Source organism: Dysidea avara, chromosome 4, assembly GCF_963678975.1.
Source record: "Dysidea avara chromosome 4, odDysAvar1.4, whole genome shotgun sequence".
NCBI classification, from domain to species: domain Eukaryota; kingdom Metazoa; phylum Porifera; class Demospongiae; order Dictyoceratida; family Dysideidae; genus Dysidea; species Dysidea avara.
Genome location: NC_089275.1, coordinates 17,434,984 through 17,451,728, shown reverse-complemented (window position 1 = coordinate 17,451,728; position 16,745 = coordinate 17,434,984). Strand labels below are relative to the sequence as shown.

The window sequence follows — 16,745 nt, the reverse complement described above, 5'->3', positions numbered from 1 at the left end:
ATTTACACTTATTTTAAGTTACACATGCTCACATAATTTAAACAGATAGCCAATTTATTTTGGATTGGTAGCTTATTCCTTGAACATGCACTCTAAATAACCCTGATGTTGTAATCATAGTAGTAATTCCATTAAGAGCTTATACTTCGGCACTTATAAACTCCTGATTTATGTATTTTGTTGAAATGATTACAGCTTGTTATATTGACACCAGGTTTATGAGAGGTGAACACATTTTGGTCTTGTGCGTCCCTACATATAGTCTTAGAAGAAAAACTATCTTATTGCTCCCTATTACCATATCACATAGCATAACAATATTGATACTGAGTACTTGATATATAAACTCCTTACAGCCGCTCTGCTGTTGGCTGTGATCCTATGTACAGTACATGCAGTATCTATACTTGTACTAACTGGTTGGTTAAGTTATTTAGAATGTCTTGCAAGTTTAGATCTCTTAAATTACACAGAAGTTATAGAATAGTTACAGTATATGATTGCATGGCTTGGACCAGAACCATAGGTAGTTGGTGAGGCTGTACATGATCATGAACTATAGTTGTACGAATAAAGCATAACTACAATAATCCATACAGACAAATGTGGTGTACTGGGAATTTGCTATTCATCCAGTTAAGTAATGTATTAGCATATCTGGCATGCATTCAGCCAGATAAGTATAGGGTGGTCTATTTGGTGGTGTTTGCATGGTTTAGACCATAACCCATGCAACGACCTAGCCTCCACACCATCAAATGGTTTGCCACTTTATTAGCGGAAATATTGTACCCACCAGTCATAATATTGTGAGTTCATTTATTGCTCTATAAGCTAGGATACGTCATGCGTTACTGTACATGCATGCATGTATGCAGTACTGTATACATGTACGCATTTCTGTTTTCAAAAGGAGCAGTTGCATTAAAATTGACCATGAATCCTGAACTAAATCGTACATGTCTCAAGGAACAAAACAGTCAAGCAAACTCATTATAGCCATTTTAGCAACACAGAAAGCTATAGCACAGTAGTAAGTTCACAACACCCAAAATATGAAGGAATATATACATGATTTTTTCTAAATTGAAGCATTATGAAAGTTCTGGTTGCCACTAGCACATATAACTATCGAAGAACTGCACAATTATTACTGTTTATTATTACATGCTGTTACAGTATTTACTACAGACTATCTTGAACATGCACACATGTACTATATTATTAATGAAATACTTATAACAAACCTAAGTTACCGTGGTTCTAATAATCTATTTATTAGCTAGACTCAGACTAACAATACTCTCTCCACATCCTTCAGGACTCATAGATGTGAAGCCACCATCAACTGGCAAATCTGTACCCGTGATGTAAGAGGCATCTTGACTGAGTAGGAAGCAGATGGCACTGGCTACTTCACTCGCCTCACAGAATCTTCTCAGCATATGATAATTTGCACATATTGGCTCCCATTTTTCTCTACCTCCATCTTCAGCAGCAAGTTTCATCACTATTGGTGTCCACACCCAGCCAGGGCTGATGGAATTTACTCTTATGCCATCAATAGATAGATCCAAAGCCATACACTTTGTAATACTTATAATGGCACCCTTGCTAGCTGAATATGCCCAACGATCTTTTAAAGATCGGTGAGCTGCAGCACTGGAAATATTTACCACTGACTTATCAACTCCTTTCATCTCTTTCATGTATGGATAGCAAGCCTGTACCATGTTAGCAAAACCGACTACGTTTACACCAAAAGAGTTATCCCAGTCTTCCTTATCTGTTGTGATTCCTTTGAAGGAAAAGAATGCAGCACTGTTGACCAGGAAGTGTACAAGCCCATTGTTATTATCTGCAACTTTCTTCACTGCTGCTACACATTGATCCTTGTCTGAAATATCCACCTCATAAAAGGTCACATTCATTCCTTGTAAACTAAACTCTTCAACAGCCTACAGAGATGGAGAAAACTTAGCTAGTAATATTATTAGTTAATTTTTATCAACAAGGTTGGCTAATAGCTGTACTTTTTACAAGTAAAGATAGTTTAATATTACGGTCTTAGAGTTATACCAAACAGCACTCAATTATTTAGTGTATGTCACTAAATACGTAAGTAAATATGGATGGATGGAGAACAATAATACCATTAAACAAGCTGACATGTAATGTATTTTCTAATACAAGAATGCTCCTTCTTAAGATCAAACCTAGGATTATGCCAATAATTTTGAGCATAATAAATAAGCATCAATGACGATTTTCAAGATTTTTAATTAAATGAAACCCTGAGGTTTAAGACATGGGATCTACTAACTACAATAGAGACTCTGTACACATGTATACACAACTAATACATTTGCCATACTCATACTTTCTCTCCTGCTGACTTGTCGATATCAAAGATAGCAACACTTGCTCCTTCTTGAGCCAGTCGTTCTACTGTTGCTAATCCAATCCCTGAAGCTCCTCCAGTGACTATTGCTACCTTGCTACCAAATCTTGGCGAACTATAGTCTGTCTTCTTCTTTTTTGCTTCAGGTGTAGCAGACATTTTCTTTCCAGAACTGCCTTGGAATTTTATGTGCTCACTTCAAAACTAGACAATATTTATATTATAGTACTGCACGCCATGATATGCAATGTATACTGGTAAAACCAATAGTAAAATGGAAATGGTCAAATCATGTATAATATGTTTGAGTAAAACAATAGGATGGTCTTATTATGAGGCCATGACTAGGATCTAAGTAAACTCGACACACTCAACATGTGGCCTTTGTAAACTCAGTCTGGTCTTTGTAGCAAGATGGTCATAAAGAGGTGGCTACTAAGTAAGGTAGCATACGTGTATAGTGAGGATTTCCATATTCCATATTTTGCTTCCATTTCCACTGGCCCAGCGTGCTTAGTGTACTTGCAGGCTGGACTAATTATGTTACTTATGCATGTCAACCAGCTAGCTATATACTTCATTTCTGAGCCCCATGCATCATAAAGTTTTGTCCCTGTTAGTATGTGAAATCTTGGATTTGCCCCTACCTACCTCAACAGGTGTTGGCTGGCATAACAATAATAAAGGGCAACAATTATGCCATTAGGCCAGATTGCTAGTTTCTCATCGGCCACCTCATCAGTTTTGATGTGTGTGAGTAGTCATTTTTCATCAGCCACCTGTCACTACAAGTATAATCAAAGGCCTACTTAAAGCTTATGCTTACACTTTACCCGCAGCTGAAAATGATAGCTAGTTTGTCTAAACATCGAGATGCCAGTGCACATGATCAATTATAGCAGTAATGAATGTGGAGGCAGTAGTGATGCAAAACTATAAATCAAAATTAATGTAGCCATTAGTACACTCACATGCTAATTAGTCTGGCAGCGTCCGCCCATTCGCATAGATCTAGAGTAAGGGTCAAGGTCACTCTAGCATTCAATAATTTGTAGTGTGTTACCAAAAACAGGTTACACCAATCAGATTGTGTTGTTGGTAATTTCTAAATATTTGTGATGTTTGTTTTGGAGTTATCATAGATACTGTAGAGTTGTGTAATGCATGAAAGAGTTTGTCTAGCACTTGTGCTGCAAAGCCTTAATAAATAAATAAGTTTGTCACAAAGTTTTGTGAAGATGTGATATAATTGAGGTTGTTTGTAGTCGCCAATAGTGTGTAATGAACAAAAGATGGAGGTAGTGAAAGAGCCTTGTAGTTAGAACTGATCTACTCGTAAAGCTGCCTAGTCGATATGGAAAGAATTTCAGTTATGTTAGCAGCCTTTCATTAATCTATCTTGTGAACTACTTACTTCATGTGGCTGTTGGACATGCCATTCTTGCTACCATTATTGTGACACCATTGTTTAATCACATTCCATTGTTGTAACTCCATAATGCTGAGTGACCAGACCCTTCCTCCTTATGTGAAGGGGCGGGAGCTGCTAGACTACATGAAAATATCAGAAATATGGCTTAGTCCAGGACAGGAAACAGAGAATTTAGATTTTTATGCTGTAACAGCTTGTGGCTTATAATTATGATTAAAAGTTTTGCATCAATTTACAATTACCCAATCGGAGCGCGCGCCAACTTCATTGTCTCTCGTGCCAGTGGGGGCGAGAGCAAATAAACCACAGTCATTCATTGCCGCTCCCACACAAACCGCCTGGCACTATAGCTACGTACGATACCAGGCTGAAAGAGACTGCGAAAGTATCCGCTGGCTAATAATCTCAGCTCAATTCTCATGAAGCCTCTCGGCTGAAGTGGTTAGTGGCTATAGTTACCAGCCCGCCGGGCTCATCGCTGCCAGACAAGACTTCCTCGAGGACTCAATTGATTGAAATACACCATGCAGTATACCACACATGTAGATGTGTACAAGTGCAATAGAAATTACCTTGTGCTGTGTGGTTAGCTAGCCCGTTCTCAGCTCGCTGTGACACTGCTCCGTTTGAAAAATTTGAAAACAAGCGGTTTGCGTGATGTCACGTTTTTATTGACGTCATCGTGCAGTCCCACTTGTATACAGTATGTCATAGACACAATAATAATACTGTACTATGTAGTATATAATATCTATGATTTTGTGCACTGAACATGTAGCCTATACAGATCTAGACCATTAATGTATCATTAAAAGGAACAGGCGACTTAATTACATGGTTACTATGTGTAATGTTTCATTGAGCCATTATAACATCAAGAGTTAATAATAGTGGAGGTAGAGTGTCTAACAATGCATAGGCCTGTAAAAAATGATCCTGAGAAATTCAAAGGGATTCCTTCAGATGTGTAAAATGTTCACACAGGCAGAACAAGGTAATGTAATGATTGCAAACTGAGAGAACAAAGAAATGTGATGATTGAAACAATCTTCACCTATGGAGAATATTACAAATTACAGAGTTTTACAGAAAGAATCCCTTTGAATTTCTCAGGATCATTTTTTTACAGGCCTATGCAGTGTTAGATACTCTCCCTCCACTATTATTAACTCTTGATAACATGTATGATCATGTCTTTTTTTCACGGGAAGTAAAAAAAAAAATTTTTTTTAAACTATGTTCATTGTTTGGAAGTGGTTACTGAAGTTTTACTGTCACTTCAATAGCCAGTACAGCTTATTGAACTGACTTTCAATTCAGCATCCACTGCCTATAATAATACATATAATAGCTAAACAATTGCCAAATGCACACTGATGGATACATATGTGCAAACAGTGATGCCAGTATCCACCTTGCATCAGTGATGTGACTAAAAAAGTAAGCAGAGTCAAGTGGTGGAAGCCATGCATATAATAGAATCATTCTGTATATACTTACAAGCACCGACTAAACTTAAGTACTGGTTGTCTGTTGCACTTACATGAAATAAAAGATGCAAACCATGAAGAATGTTTATTATTACGGTGGACCTGGTATTACTTCAAGGCAACAGCTATATTAACTCTTGCTCAAGCTAAACACTAATGTAGCTATAGCTATGCATAACAAAACATTTTGGGAAAATATATAGAAGCATGTAGATAACAATGCAGTATCACAAAAAGGGTACACCACATGCATCTGTGCACAGTACGTGCTCCTAAGCAAGTATATCTACAAGTGCTAGGAAGTCTCATAGAATGATCGCAACTTAGAGAGTTTCTCCCAATTGGCTTCATTTATATACAGTATATTCTTTCCTCAGCAGTTTTGCATGGCCATTTAGGACCACATCTGCACCCAACCAGGACTGTTGGTATTCACTATTATGTTTTCAGTAGATAGATTTAAAGTCATATATACATGATCACAACTTCGCTATAGCTAGCTGAGTATCTCTTCAGTGATTGGAGAGCTGCAGCAATGGCAATATTTACTACAAACTTGTCAACTCCTTTTGTCTCTTTCATGTATGGATAACAAACCTGGACCATATTAACATGATCAACAACATTGATACTAAAGGTCTAATCCCAGTCTTCCTTTCTCTGCTGCAAGTCCTTTGAAGTTGAAGTATATAAAAAGCACAGTAGGACAGTAGGTGATAAAAGTCTTTTGTTAGCTAGCATATGTCCCTCTTTATACAGCTGCTATCACATTGTACTCCTTGTACTGCCTGAATAAAAAAGAATATGAATAAATAGCTAGATGTATTATGCAATATAAACAAAATGTAAAAAAGATTGCTTGGATCAATAATATTATGCTTTCTTAATTACTGCACATCTTGAACTGTCCATGTAAACTATTAGCAAGGTAATGTTAATCACAGATATGCATGTAGGTATATATGAGATAAGGCTGAATACATGCATGGTTTAAAAAAGGTGAACATTGTCTCACATGACTGGGAAGGTAATTTGGAACAGCTATATAGAACATACTTGGTAATCTCTCACCATTTAGCTACCACTTAATTAAACTTTATTATTCAGTTTTACAGAGTAAATGATTAGTAAGTAGTTCCCTGGATGTATCGGTGCCTGTCTGTCCAGTTAATTCAGAAGTACTGGTATTACTGTTACATTGCATACTGTATTTAAATGCTGCGGCGTTTGTTAGCTTAGTTCTTAAAATCAATGCAGCAACTATTCGAATTTGACCACCACTCAATGCTTCAAAACGAGGTTGAAGCCCTTATTTTCAAAATCCACTCAAATGCGGCATTCAACCAAGTAAATATGGTATGTGCACAGGATCAATGAATAGAATAAACTCTTAATTTAGGGACACTGTGAGCAACTATAGCTACCTCAAGTGAAATGGTATGTATACGCAGCTACATAATTCAAGTAGAAAGAAAAATAAGTTGAATTAGGGATCAAAGAAAAAAAAACCATATAGGGATTAAATGTCCATAGCAATCTGCAGTATAGACAACCTCTCTTGTTTCACCACTTTTTAGCCATTCCATTCTTTCACGTTTTTCTTTTGATCCCTAATCCTGGCAACTTACGTAAATTCCTAATTTTTCCCTCTATGTACTTGTTTGTTTACTTCATAATAATAATGACTACTGAATCTACACATACTGCATCAAAAGAAAGAATAGTGCCAGGCATGCCATAAAATTTATTTTGCATCTGAACGTGTGCCTCGACGATCAATGACTGAAACGTAAATTGGTCATTACGCTTTGTTTTCAGTATGTTCCACTTGTTACACAACGTTACTAATGAAGAACAGTACAAGAAACATCATGGCTCTGCTATCAAATGAATCCAGTTGCTACGGAAAATAAGAGTGATCAGCATGATAGCTAGTCAAGCATGGGGAAAGCCGTATCGTGCTATTGAGAATTGACACCTACTGTTTGTCAGCGAAAAGATCTAGGACACAAAGGAAGACAAAGGGAAGTCCATGATGCATGTATCATACGTATACTGTGATGGAAATTGGCAAAAAGGCATGTCTTGGGATGAAGCTACGTCGAACAGTGAAGAAAACAAGCTTGTAGCCTTATGCATTGTCGAGTTATGCTTGGCTGGAAGATCAGTTAGTTAGTTAATTCGTTATGCCGTCAGCATAAAATTATGTTGAATAGAAAATTTCATAGAAATATAATTGAAGGGTTTAGAATCACTAAAGATATTTATTTATATATGCCTAACCATGCAACACTGCTAAGTCGTCAGAAAGGAAAAAATGAGGCTATTTTATGGGTTACATTGTTGGGCAAGCACCATGATTCCACAGTACTACTGTATTGCATGATAGGAGTGTATTAGTGCCACATGCATTGTAGTGCCACTAACAATTCTATATACATTAATGAAGTGGCCCATTAAATTAAATGATATCCATTTAAATAAACGTGAAGAATGTCCAGTCAGAGCAGCTGATTAGGATACTTAATTCAAAATACTTTCAATATATGCATGTATTCTTTGTACAAATGCACTATATGAAAAAAAGCAGCAGTATATGCTCCTAAGCAGTGATACTACTGATTGACACTGACAACTTCTATTCAACTAACAGAGCACGTGTGTCAGGTCTACAACAGCATTGAAACCGGGTCACTACTGCTGACCAGGATGACCCACTGACCCGGATGTGACCCGGATTACTTAAAGTCGAGGCATGCGATAAGAACTATGTTTCGGCTAGTCTCGAGCGTTCGATTCGTGTTGAGTAAACAGGGGCGGATCCAGACTTTTAGAATTACAACTTCAGCCTAGCTGTAGGTTGAAGACCAAAAAAAAAAAAAAGGTCATCACCTACTACAATAGCTACCCTTCACCATAGATACCCTCAGTTTCGTGTTACATACTACACTTACTAATTAATGGGTGTGGTTGAGCGTATGTTAGTAACGCGATAAGTGGGCGTGGCTCACGAAAGAGCTACGCAATAGCGTTTTTAAGTTTCCACGTCGTCAAACGAACAATTTCGTTTCTCACGTGATCCAATCCGGGTCAGACCCGGATAATTTGTAAACCGGGTCAGACCTGGATGACCCGGAGAAAATGTGACCCGGTTGACCCGACCCGGTTTCAACGCTGGTCTACAAGGTCTGCCATGCATGAGGTCATGGCCCCACACTTTGCAGGGCCAGCACATCATGCAGGGAAGACTATTGCAGAGCTACAACATACATGCTAAGCTAGCAAGGGCAGTAGAGATCACCAGGGCAGTTTATCTAATAGTGTGGAGGATGTGGTGCGTGGGCTGTGGCCACAACCTACATACCACATCCTCCACATTATTAGGTAGACACCCACCATTGTGATATTGCTAAAATGTATTTATAACCTGACCATTGACACTCCCTAGTGGCTGTGGGAATTAATGAAAAATTTTAGCATGCATGCTCTATTTTTATTTATTTATTTGTGTTTCGATGAAGATATAAACAATACCATTGAATGCTTGCAAATACAGAGAGATAAATAACTAGGTGCACACATTCTGCAGACCCTGCCACATAACAATACCAAGCATGGAGCAAAGCACTGTAAACACAACAGTACGTTTCAGTCAGGCATATCAGTACTTAAGTACAAAATTAACCTTGGGCTTTGTAGCTGAAATCAGAGTACATGCAAGGCGTATTTAAGTTGGGTTAATTTTCCATATGTAATATGTAAGTAACATAAGACTACGAGCTACACATACTACATTGCAGTGTGTATCAGCATTTAGATCCAATCAGACATTAATAGAGACTTGCTGAAAACATTTTGGGTTGTATTCACTAGTGCGGTAACAAGATGTAGTGAAGAACATCACTAAACTGAATGTGGTCCTGCTGGTGCATAGAATCTTTGACAATTCAATCCGACACATAATTCATGCAAACTGAGAAGGTGTGAACACATCCTACTAGTTAACATTAACAGCATGACAAGAGCAGCTAATATAACCTAAAACAACAATTAATGAAAATTTCATAGCTAAATTTCCATGTATGAAAGCAGCACAGTGTTATACATATATTATACGTAGCTACACTCAATGTGACATGTATCATGACACAGTACTGTATTGGTGGTTGGTAGATTTGGTATGAATTCAGCTGTGATTATGCTGGCATGTGAAACTTGTTCTATAGGTAACAGTTGCTGTCTTTTTGTCAGTATATATTACATGTACTGTATATGCTACAAGTGTTTTGTCAAACCAACACATCCACATACATACATATACTGGATTATGACTGATTTTATATTAATTAGTTACAAACTAGCTATTTGATAAACACAGAGTGATTAATAAACACACAGAGATGAATTGTGATCAGCTGACAAGTTATAGTTATATCCCGGTACGAGTGTAATAACAATGATATCATCCGAGTATACGGGATATATCCGTTTTATATCCCAGTGCGCGGGAGTGCGCAGAAGTTTACGGATAGTAAATTAAGTTCCGGTTTGAGTTCCTGTCACTGTGCTCAAGATTTCATCCGAATTGTGTGGAGATTCTACTTCGTAGCCACAAGAGAGACCTTACATACTGCCTACAAACTGTAGCGAAGGGCGGTGTTATGAAGCAGCGGTTCCAGGTACGATTCGCCTTCGTCAGAAATTGGTATAGTGGTGTCGCGTGTTGTGCAAGAGAAAAATAAAGACCAACAAGTGGCTACCATAGTCCAAGATAGAACGATGAAGCTAGAGGAAGTTAGTTCTTCACCATAGTGACCTTGGGAGTGATTGCTGGAGCGAAAATCGTCACGTACTATTCTTGACATTTGTTAAACTGGCCTTCGTTAAAACCCGGAACGGACCGGACCGGGCGAATTTTTTTTTTGTACGAGGTTTGGCCACTTTAACTTCGTACACCAGTAGCTACATAAACTGGAGTTTCCGGAAGCCTACTTAAATACGTAATTTGTTTGGCGCGTTATTGTGGGTCGTTGCCTGGCGTTGTGGGGGTGCCAAGGAATAGAAAGATGGAAAGTAGCGAGGGCCATAGTGATACTGCTACAGGTGAGAAGTGTGATTTTATTTACAGTACGTTTTAGTATTTGCCAGTATCGTGGTTAGAAGCAATTGAATTGGGCCAATTAAGTGTGCATTTGTTGGGGTGACTCGATGGAGCCTTTGTATAAAGGCTCAATCGTGTACCTGTTAGTCCGTCTTGCTTGAATTGTTTACTGATAGAGCACACATGCACTGATTTAATTGTATATTACGACTCAAAATATGCCACAATGTATTAACAATTCTAATTAATAAAATCATACCATTTTTTAATGGTGGGTTACGGTATTATGTATAGATGTAGGCTTGTCCCAATAATGTCTTGCATTCACCGATATAATTGAACAATTGGATTTACTGCATTTCTAGGGGAGTCAGCTGTGATTGACCTCACCGATATGGATTGTACAGAGTATGAGCTGACTGTAGAACATGGTGATGAATATTACAACTGTCTTGCTGGAAACCAGTGGCTCTCAGATAAGGTACAATTAATGTTAGCACTTCACAGCTAAGTCATTATGTACATTGCATGTATGTGAATCGGTGCTGGTTAAAACACTTGCAACAGGATTCAAGGATTTTGCTTGTCGAATATTTACCCTGGTTATTATTACACTTAACAAACCGCGACACTTCTTCATTGCATTAAATCCCACTGTTTTATATACAGTACCGCCCAGTGGTAATGTTACAATACCTCACAAGTGCTCAAATCCAGGCCCTGACTTGACATGACACAAAACTGGAAATCATCACATGCGAAGGCATGCGGTTACTGGAGCAACCACCAGAGGGAGCTCGAGTTTGTGGCTACATGTGGTGAGTTACTAACACACACATGCCAAAGAAATTCACAGGTCGACAATGGGCTACACGAGTGTCAACTGCTCGCAAGTGTAACATTACCTCTAGACAGTACTATAGTACAACATGCATTCAATATATTTTCCAACGATTGAGTTGATTAGCAATTGATTGCTTACACTATAGTGAAAATTAATTTGTGAGTTGTTTCAAGTACATAAGTCTTGAAAGTTTTTCACACGAGCATTTTCAGATTTGTAGATATTCAGGGATTGTGTATTGTAAACATGAAACTATACTTCATGATATCTTACATAGTGTTGATTCTGCAAGTGTAATATTTTTTATGTATCTGTTTTTGTAGGTAATATCAGACTACCTAAGGCTTTTAGAAGATCATGTTCAGAAGGTTTGGTAATTAGTAACAATGTTAGCATAATTGTGAAAAGCTGCTTTTCATCAGAGTCGTGCCCAACGTTTAACTATTCTTAACTGTTTCTTTACAAAGAAGCTACTAGAGACAGGCTACTCTGGTGTGCAGAATTGGTACTCAAAGGTACGTATACTGATATAATTTTATATTTACTAGCTTTACTATGTTTTTTTGTTGTTTTTTTTTGCTAAATTTAAGGTAAACTTTTTGGAGAGTGATTATTTGCTTGCTATTTTTTCAAATGACAGCCACTGGACAATGATGGTTAGTAATCATAGTATGGCACCTTTGCTAAAGTATTTGATTATTAATTAGACAATAGAACTAGCCAATAAGAAGATGATATACTATGATTCGTTGAACACTGAACAAACTTGTTGTTTTGAATCTTTAAAGTATGTGAAATACTTTAATTAGTGATTGAGCTATGCTTTGTAAAATTAGGATGTTTTTTCATGAACGGCAGCTTGTTTCAAAGGACCTTTGGCAATGCAAAACTATGAGTGTAAGATTAAATGTGTGCGTAATATTGGTAGAAAATGTACAATACATTTTAATGTTATTAGAGTATACCACAGCAGAACAATCAGTATGACTGTGGAGTATTTCTGTTAGAAGTAAGGGATTTACTGTTATTAAGACATTGACACAGTAATGTTGTTTCGTATCATATTATACAGTATGCCCGATGCCTCTTACTGGACTACCCAATGACTTTTACACAGGTACATGTACAATGTAATAATAGCTAGGTACATATGTTGTACGATGTACACATTGAATATTTTGCCATGTTTGGTAGCCATGGTTATTGTGATTTTCAGCTAGGAAAACTAACCAGATATTATGCAAAGGTGGCTGTTTTTCAAAGAGACTACCATGGGCTTGTGTGGCACTAAGGCCAGGGCATTTATATGGACTCTCCAATAACTGACCTGATTCCTTAAATGCTTTTATACACTAAGATACTCTCATAAAAGTGCTGTTTTAATCAGATAGCTGACTTAAATATATTCCTGGATTCAGTATTGAATGTGCATGTATTACAAACAATTCAACCAGCATATTTAAATACAAGCAGTGGCTCTTATTCGAGGGCAGCTTTTATGATAATAAGTCAAGGCTATGTATGAACTATGCCATAGCTAAAATATGGTGTTTGTATAGTGGTATGAAATCATACAGATAATTTAAGCACTCTCATATTCCCTTATTCCTTTTTACAGATCTTTCACCATAGCTATTGCTACAAGCTTTGTAATTTTATGAATATTAGTATATGCTAATTAAAGTGCAACCATAGATAGCATATCCATGTCATAATAATTTGTTTTGTTTGGACATTCAGGAAATGAAGTTGTTACGATTTGTCTCAGTCCTATCAACATTAATATTCAGGATCATGCACAAAAGTATCCAATTTATCATGTTTCAGGTGCATATCTTTATGGAAGGGCTGTACTATGCATATGCATACTTTGCGGTCGTCTGCAGTAGTATTTTAATGTAGTGGTGCTTTAATTCTATGTCCTATCTTATGTGGTGTTTATATCACTGACAGTAATATTATTTATCTTCACTATAGGTGGAAATGCCTAGAATTCGTCAGAGAATAGCAAATGAGTTGGCTAACACAAAGTTATTGTTAACTCGTGACACGCTACTAAGTGACTCTGTGCGACTAGGAGAGAAGGATCATTGTTTGCCACTAAAAGAGAAGGATCCTTTTTGCAGTAGTGGTAAAATGTTTATGAAACCAAAGGTGCAACCAGTCAATATCTTAGCACTCAATGACGGCAATAAATCCTTTGTTACAGAACCTGAGGTGCAACCAGTTGAGCTTTTACAACTTGATGAAAGTAGGAAATCAATTGATACAGAACCCAAGATGGAACTAGTTGACGAAACTGCATTTGAGGATAGTTTTAATTGTATTATTACATGGGATGACTTAAATAATGAGTTAAAGGCAATTCTTCCACCAAAATCTACAAGTACAAATATGTCATACACTTATGTCATCGAGAAGTACGAAGATTTGACACAGGAAGCATTTTCTGGTGAACCTAAGGAGTGTTTCAATGTAGAATTTAGAGTTAACTTGCATTCCAAAGAAGAATTTAATGATTGGATTACAGCTTTTTTTCAGTCAAGCCAATGCACATATCGCAAGACCCGCACATACAATCCATCTTTAAAAAGAGTGTTGTATAAGCTGGACATGCATTGCCACCATTATCGAAAACAACTTACAGCAAAGCAGCTAAGCGCTAAAAGCAAGAAGCCTAAAAAGCCAACTATGGTTAGTACCTTACGGAACAAAACAACAAATTGTCCTTCAAGACTCTCTGTTACATTGTTTGCAACAAACAACAAGGCTACTTCCTTACAGCGTAGCCATCCTTTGTATGTCAAACTTCTGTTTCAGCATAACCATCCGATCAAATGCTTTCATACCTTGAGCTTTAAATCAGTATCCCAAGAAACAAAGGATGCATACTTCACACTGTTTGCTCTGGGCCATTCAGCTGCTACTGCAAGACACTATCACGAATCACAACTGCTGGGAGATCCAGATTCAACACAGGCCACACTAGCAGATAGATCAGTCAATCCTAATCCTCAAGATGTAAGCAGATTGTTTGATACATGGAGGAAATCAGAACTGGGACTACAGAATGGAAAATCAATGTTTGAAAAACTCGAAGAAGAAATAAGGTTATATAATGAAAAATATAATTCAATAGGTGGGAAAGCAACTTTACAGTTTTTTGACAGCATGAAGCCCAATGATAAAGGAGAATCCGCTGATGATGGAGAAATTAGTGATTGCAGTGATTCTGGCAAGCCTCCAAAAAGACGTAAATGTGCTATTCAGCCAATGATTGTTACCATTTGTACTCCAATGATGACAAGAGCTCATCAGAACCTCCCACAAGCGGCAGAAGTCATGTACTGTGATTCAACTTCCTGCCTTGATCGCTTCAATACATCTGTCTTTCTTTTTTCAACTAATCATGCAGGAGGATCCATTCCTTTAGGAATTGCATTGACATCAGATGAAAAGGAATCTACATTATGTTCAGCTTTATCAGATTTAAAAAAGGTGTGGCCGCAAGATGCATTTTACAACAGCGGTACAAGTGTTGGACCTAACGTCATACTTACAGATGACAGTGCAGCAGAACAAGCTGCTTTGCAGTCAGTATGGCCTTCTTCAACATTGTTACTTTGCTCATTCCACTTCTTGCAGAGACGATGGACATGGTTATATGATGGTAAAAACAAAATTGTTCAGGGAGATCGTGTGATATTAATTAATTTGCTAAAAAAGCTTTTGTATAGCAAATCTGAGCTATTACTAAATGAGAGCTACAGTGATTTGTTAAAGCACACTACAGCATCCAAGTACCCCCACTTTTGCAATTATGTGAAAGCTCTTTGGACCAAGAGACACCAGTGGGCTCTTTGCTTTCGTGTTTCTTTGCCAGTTCGTGGTAATCACACCAACAATTATTCAGAAGCTGGCATGAAAATTCTCAAAGAATTGATATTTAGTCGTGTCAAAGCCTACAATCTCATTCAAATGTTTCACTTTGTGACAGATGCTTTAGAACTTTACTATCAGAGGAAGCTGCTCAGCATAGCTCATTGCAGGTTTGATCACTACGTATCTATGAAGTTCAAAGGTATCAATGCAAGCAAAATTAAGCTGGAAAACATATACACTACGGACAACAATGATCAGTTTAAGGTTGTAAGCTCAAGGGATACTGGCGATGTGTATACAGTGGATATGTCTGTGGGGTTCTGCACTTGTGTTCTAGGAAGTGATGGGTCTCCATGCAGTCACCAGGCAGCAGTTGCTATCAACTTTCATAAGTCAAGTATAAATTTTATTCCTTCCATGCACCCTGAATCTAGGAAGCTGATGGCATATATAGCATTAGGAGAAAAGGCAGAGGCTGACTTGTCAATGTATGCAGCTGTGTCGCAGGCATCTGATGAAAAAACTTTTTGTGATAGTAAAAGGCAATTCCCTGAGATCGAGGAAGAAGAGAGTGCTGTGATCCCAATTGTTGTTGAGGATGGCACGTGTGAAATCAGTGAAGAGATGCAAATTGAAGAAGATGCAGACGTTGACCAGAATTCTGAAACATTGTCACAGCTAAAAGTTGTAATGGAAGACATGACAAAACACCTGCAACAAAAGGATCAAGATTATAACATGGTCTCAGGAATTGAAAAGTTTGTAAAGAGATATCAAGATATGTGTGCAAGTAGTACCACTGCGAAGCTTGCTTCTGCATTGCATCAATTTGCATGGTCTCCAGGGGAAAAGTTGACTGTTCAACCTGGTTTGTTAAGAAGAGGGTATAGAATCCCAGTGCAGGCAACTGCTGCAGGTCGCCGTCGAAAGGGGACACCTAGGGGTAAAGGAACAGTTACATCAGGGAGACCGCTAAAATTGAATTGTACCGGAGGAAAAGAAAATGACACTAATCGCTACAACATGCCATCAAGAAGAGAGCCCAAGGGTAAACGCCCTCATAACTTTTCTGTCAATGTTTCAAAGGGCCTTCAAAATGCTGGAAAATGGTGAACTCATCATATCACAGTGTGGCCAACTTTTTGCACTCTTGTTAGTCTTGTGGAATTTCAGTACGGCTGTAGTAGTCAGTTATGTACAATGTGTCTTTTTAAATGCATGCAATTATATTTGAACCACTGGGACACTTTGGAACAATTAAGGTCTAGGGACACAATGAATAGCTAACTAGCTAATTGCATGCGTGTCTTAAAAATAGCATTCATTACTAGGAGGGTCCTTCAATGACCTAAGGTGAACGCGCTGACTGTTTAAGCTTAAGCATAACTACGTACAGAGTCTAGCTGTATAGTCTACAGTGTAACTAAAATGATTACGTTCGATTGTGCAGGGTCGAGTAATTGATATCTGTTCACTTTATGGATATTTCCGTAAAACCATTAAATGGAAATATTAAAGTTACAAAACCTCGTACAAAAAAAAAATTCGCCCGGACCGGACCGGACCAGAATTTTATTGTTGAGGAGCGCGTATCC

The 16,745-nt window shown here is 37.8% G+C and overlaps 3 protein-coding genes across 4 annotated transcripts in view; 1 reads left to right on the top strand and 2 right to left on the bottom strand.

Annotated features, from left to right (window-relative positions):
- Window positions 1-1,125: 1,125 nt before the first annotated feature.
- On the bottom strand, window positions 1,126-4,493 carry LOC136254152 (3-oxoacyl-[acyl-carrier-protein] reductase FabG-like). Its single transcript, XM_066046832.1, has 3 exons — window positions 4,406-4,493; window positions 2,381-2,605; window positions 1,126-1,958 (listed from the first exon to the last, which is right to left on the bottom strand). The coding sequence occupies exons 2-3, from the start codon at window positions 2,558-2,560 to the stop codon at window positions 1,272-1,274; spliced, it is 867 nt and encodes a 288-aa protein (XP_065902904.1). The 5' UTR covers window positions 2,561-2,605; window positions 4,406-4,493; the 3' UTR covers window positions 1,126-1,271.
- Window positions 4,494-5,761: 1,268 nt separating this feature from the next.
- The window catches only part of LOC136253398 (uncharacterized), a 20,660-nt gene continuing 9,676 nt past the window's right edge, over window positions 5,762-16,745 (bottom strand). For both annotated transcript variants that reach the window (XR_010700116.1, XR_010700117.1), the window contains exon 2: window positions 5,762-6,111. The gene's annotated coding sequence lies outside the window, so the exon portion shown is untranslated. The remainder of the gene's footprint in view (window positions 6,112-16,745) is intronic.
- LOC136253610 (uncharacterized) lies at window positions 10,251-16,263 on the top strand. The gene is made up of 10 exons (XM_066046276.1): window positions 10,251-10,426; window positions 10,790-10,905; window positions 11,592-11,636; window positions 11,691-11,783; window positions 11,859-11,924; window positions 11,976-12,055; window positions 12,105-12,165; window positions 12,227-12,277; window positions 12,341-12,385; window positions 13,246-16,263. The coding sequence occupies exons 1-10, from the start codon at window positions 10,390-10,392 to the stop codon at window positions 16,261-16,263; spliced, it is 3,612 nt and encodes a 1,203-aa protein (XP_065902348.1). The 5' UTR covers window positions 10,251-10,389.

Excerpts from the sequence above, each read along its gene's own strand:
- LOC136254152 (XM_066046832.1), bottom strand. The coding sequence starts at position 2,560 with ATGTCTGCTACACCTGAAGCAAAAAAGAAGAAGACAGACTATAGTTCG. Across the intron at positions 1,959-2,380 it reads ACAAGTCAGCAGGAGAGAAA|GCTGTTGAAGAGTTTAGTTT; the intron begins GTATGAGTATGG and ends CCATCTCTGTAG.
- LOC136253610 (XM_066046276.1), top strand. The coding sequence starts at position 10,390 with ATGGAAAGTAGCGAGGGCCATAGTGATACTGCTACAG. Across the intron at positions 10,906-11,591 it reads ACCAGTGGCTCTCAGATAAG|GTAATATCAGACTACCTAAG; the intron begins GTACAATTAATG and ends CTGTTTTTGTAG. Across the intron at positions 11,925-11,975 it reads ACAGCCACTGGACAATGATG|ACAATAGAACTAGCCAATAA; the intron begins GTTAGTAATCAT and ends ATTATTAATTAG.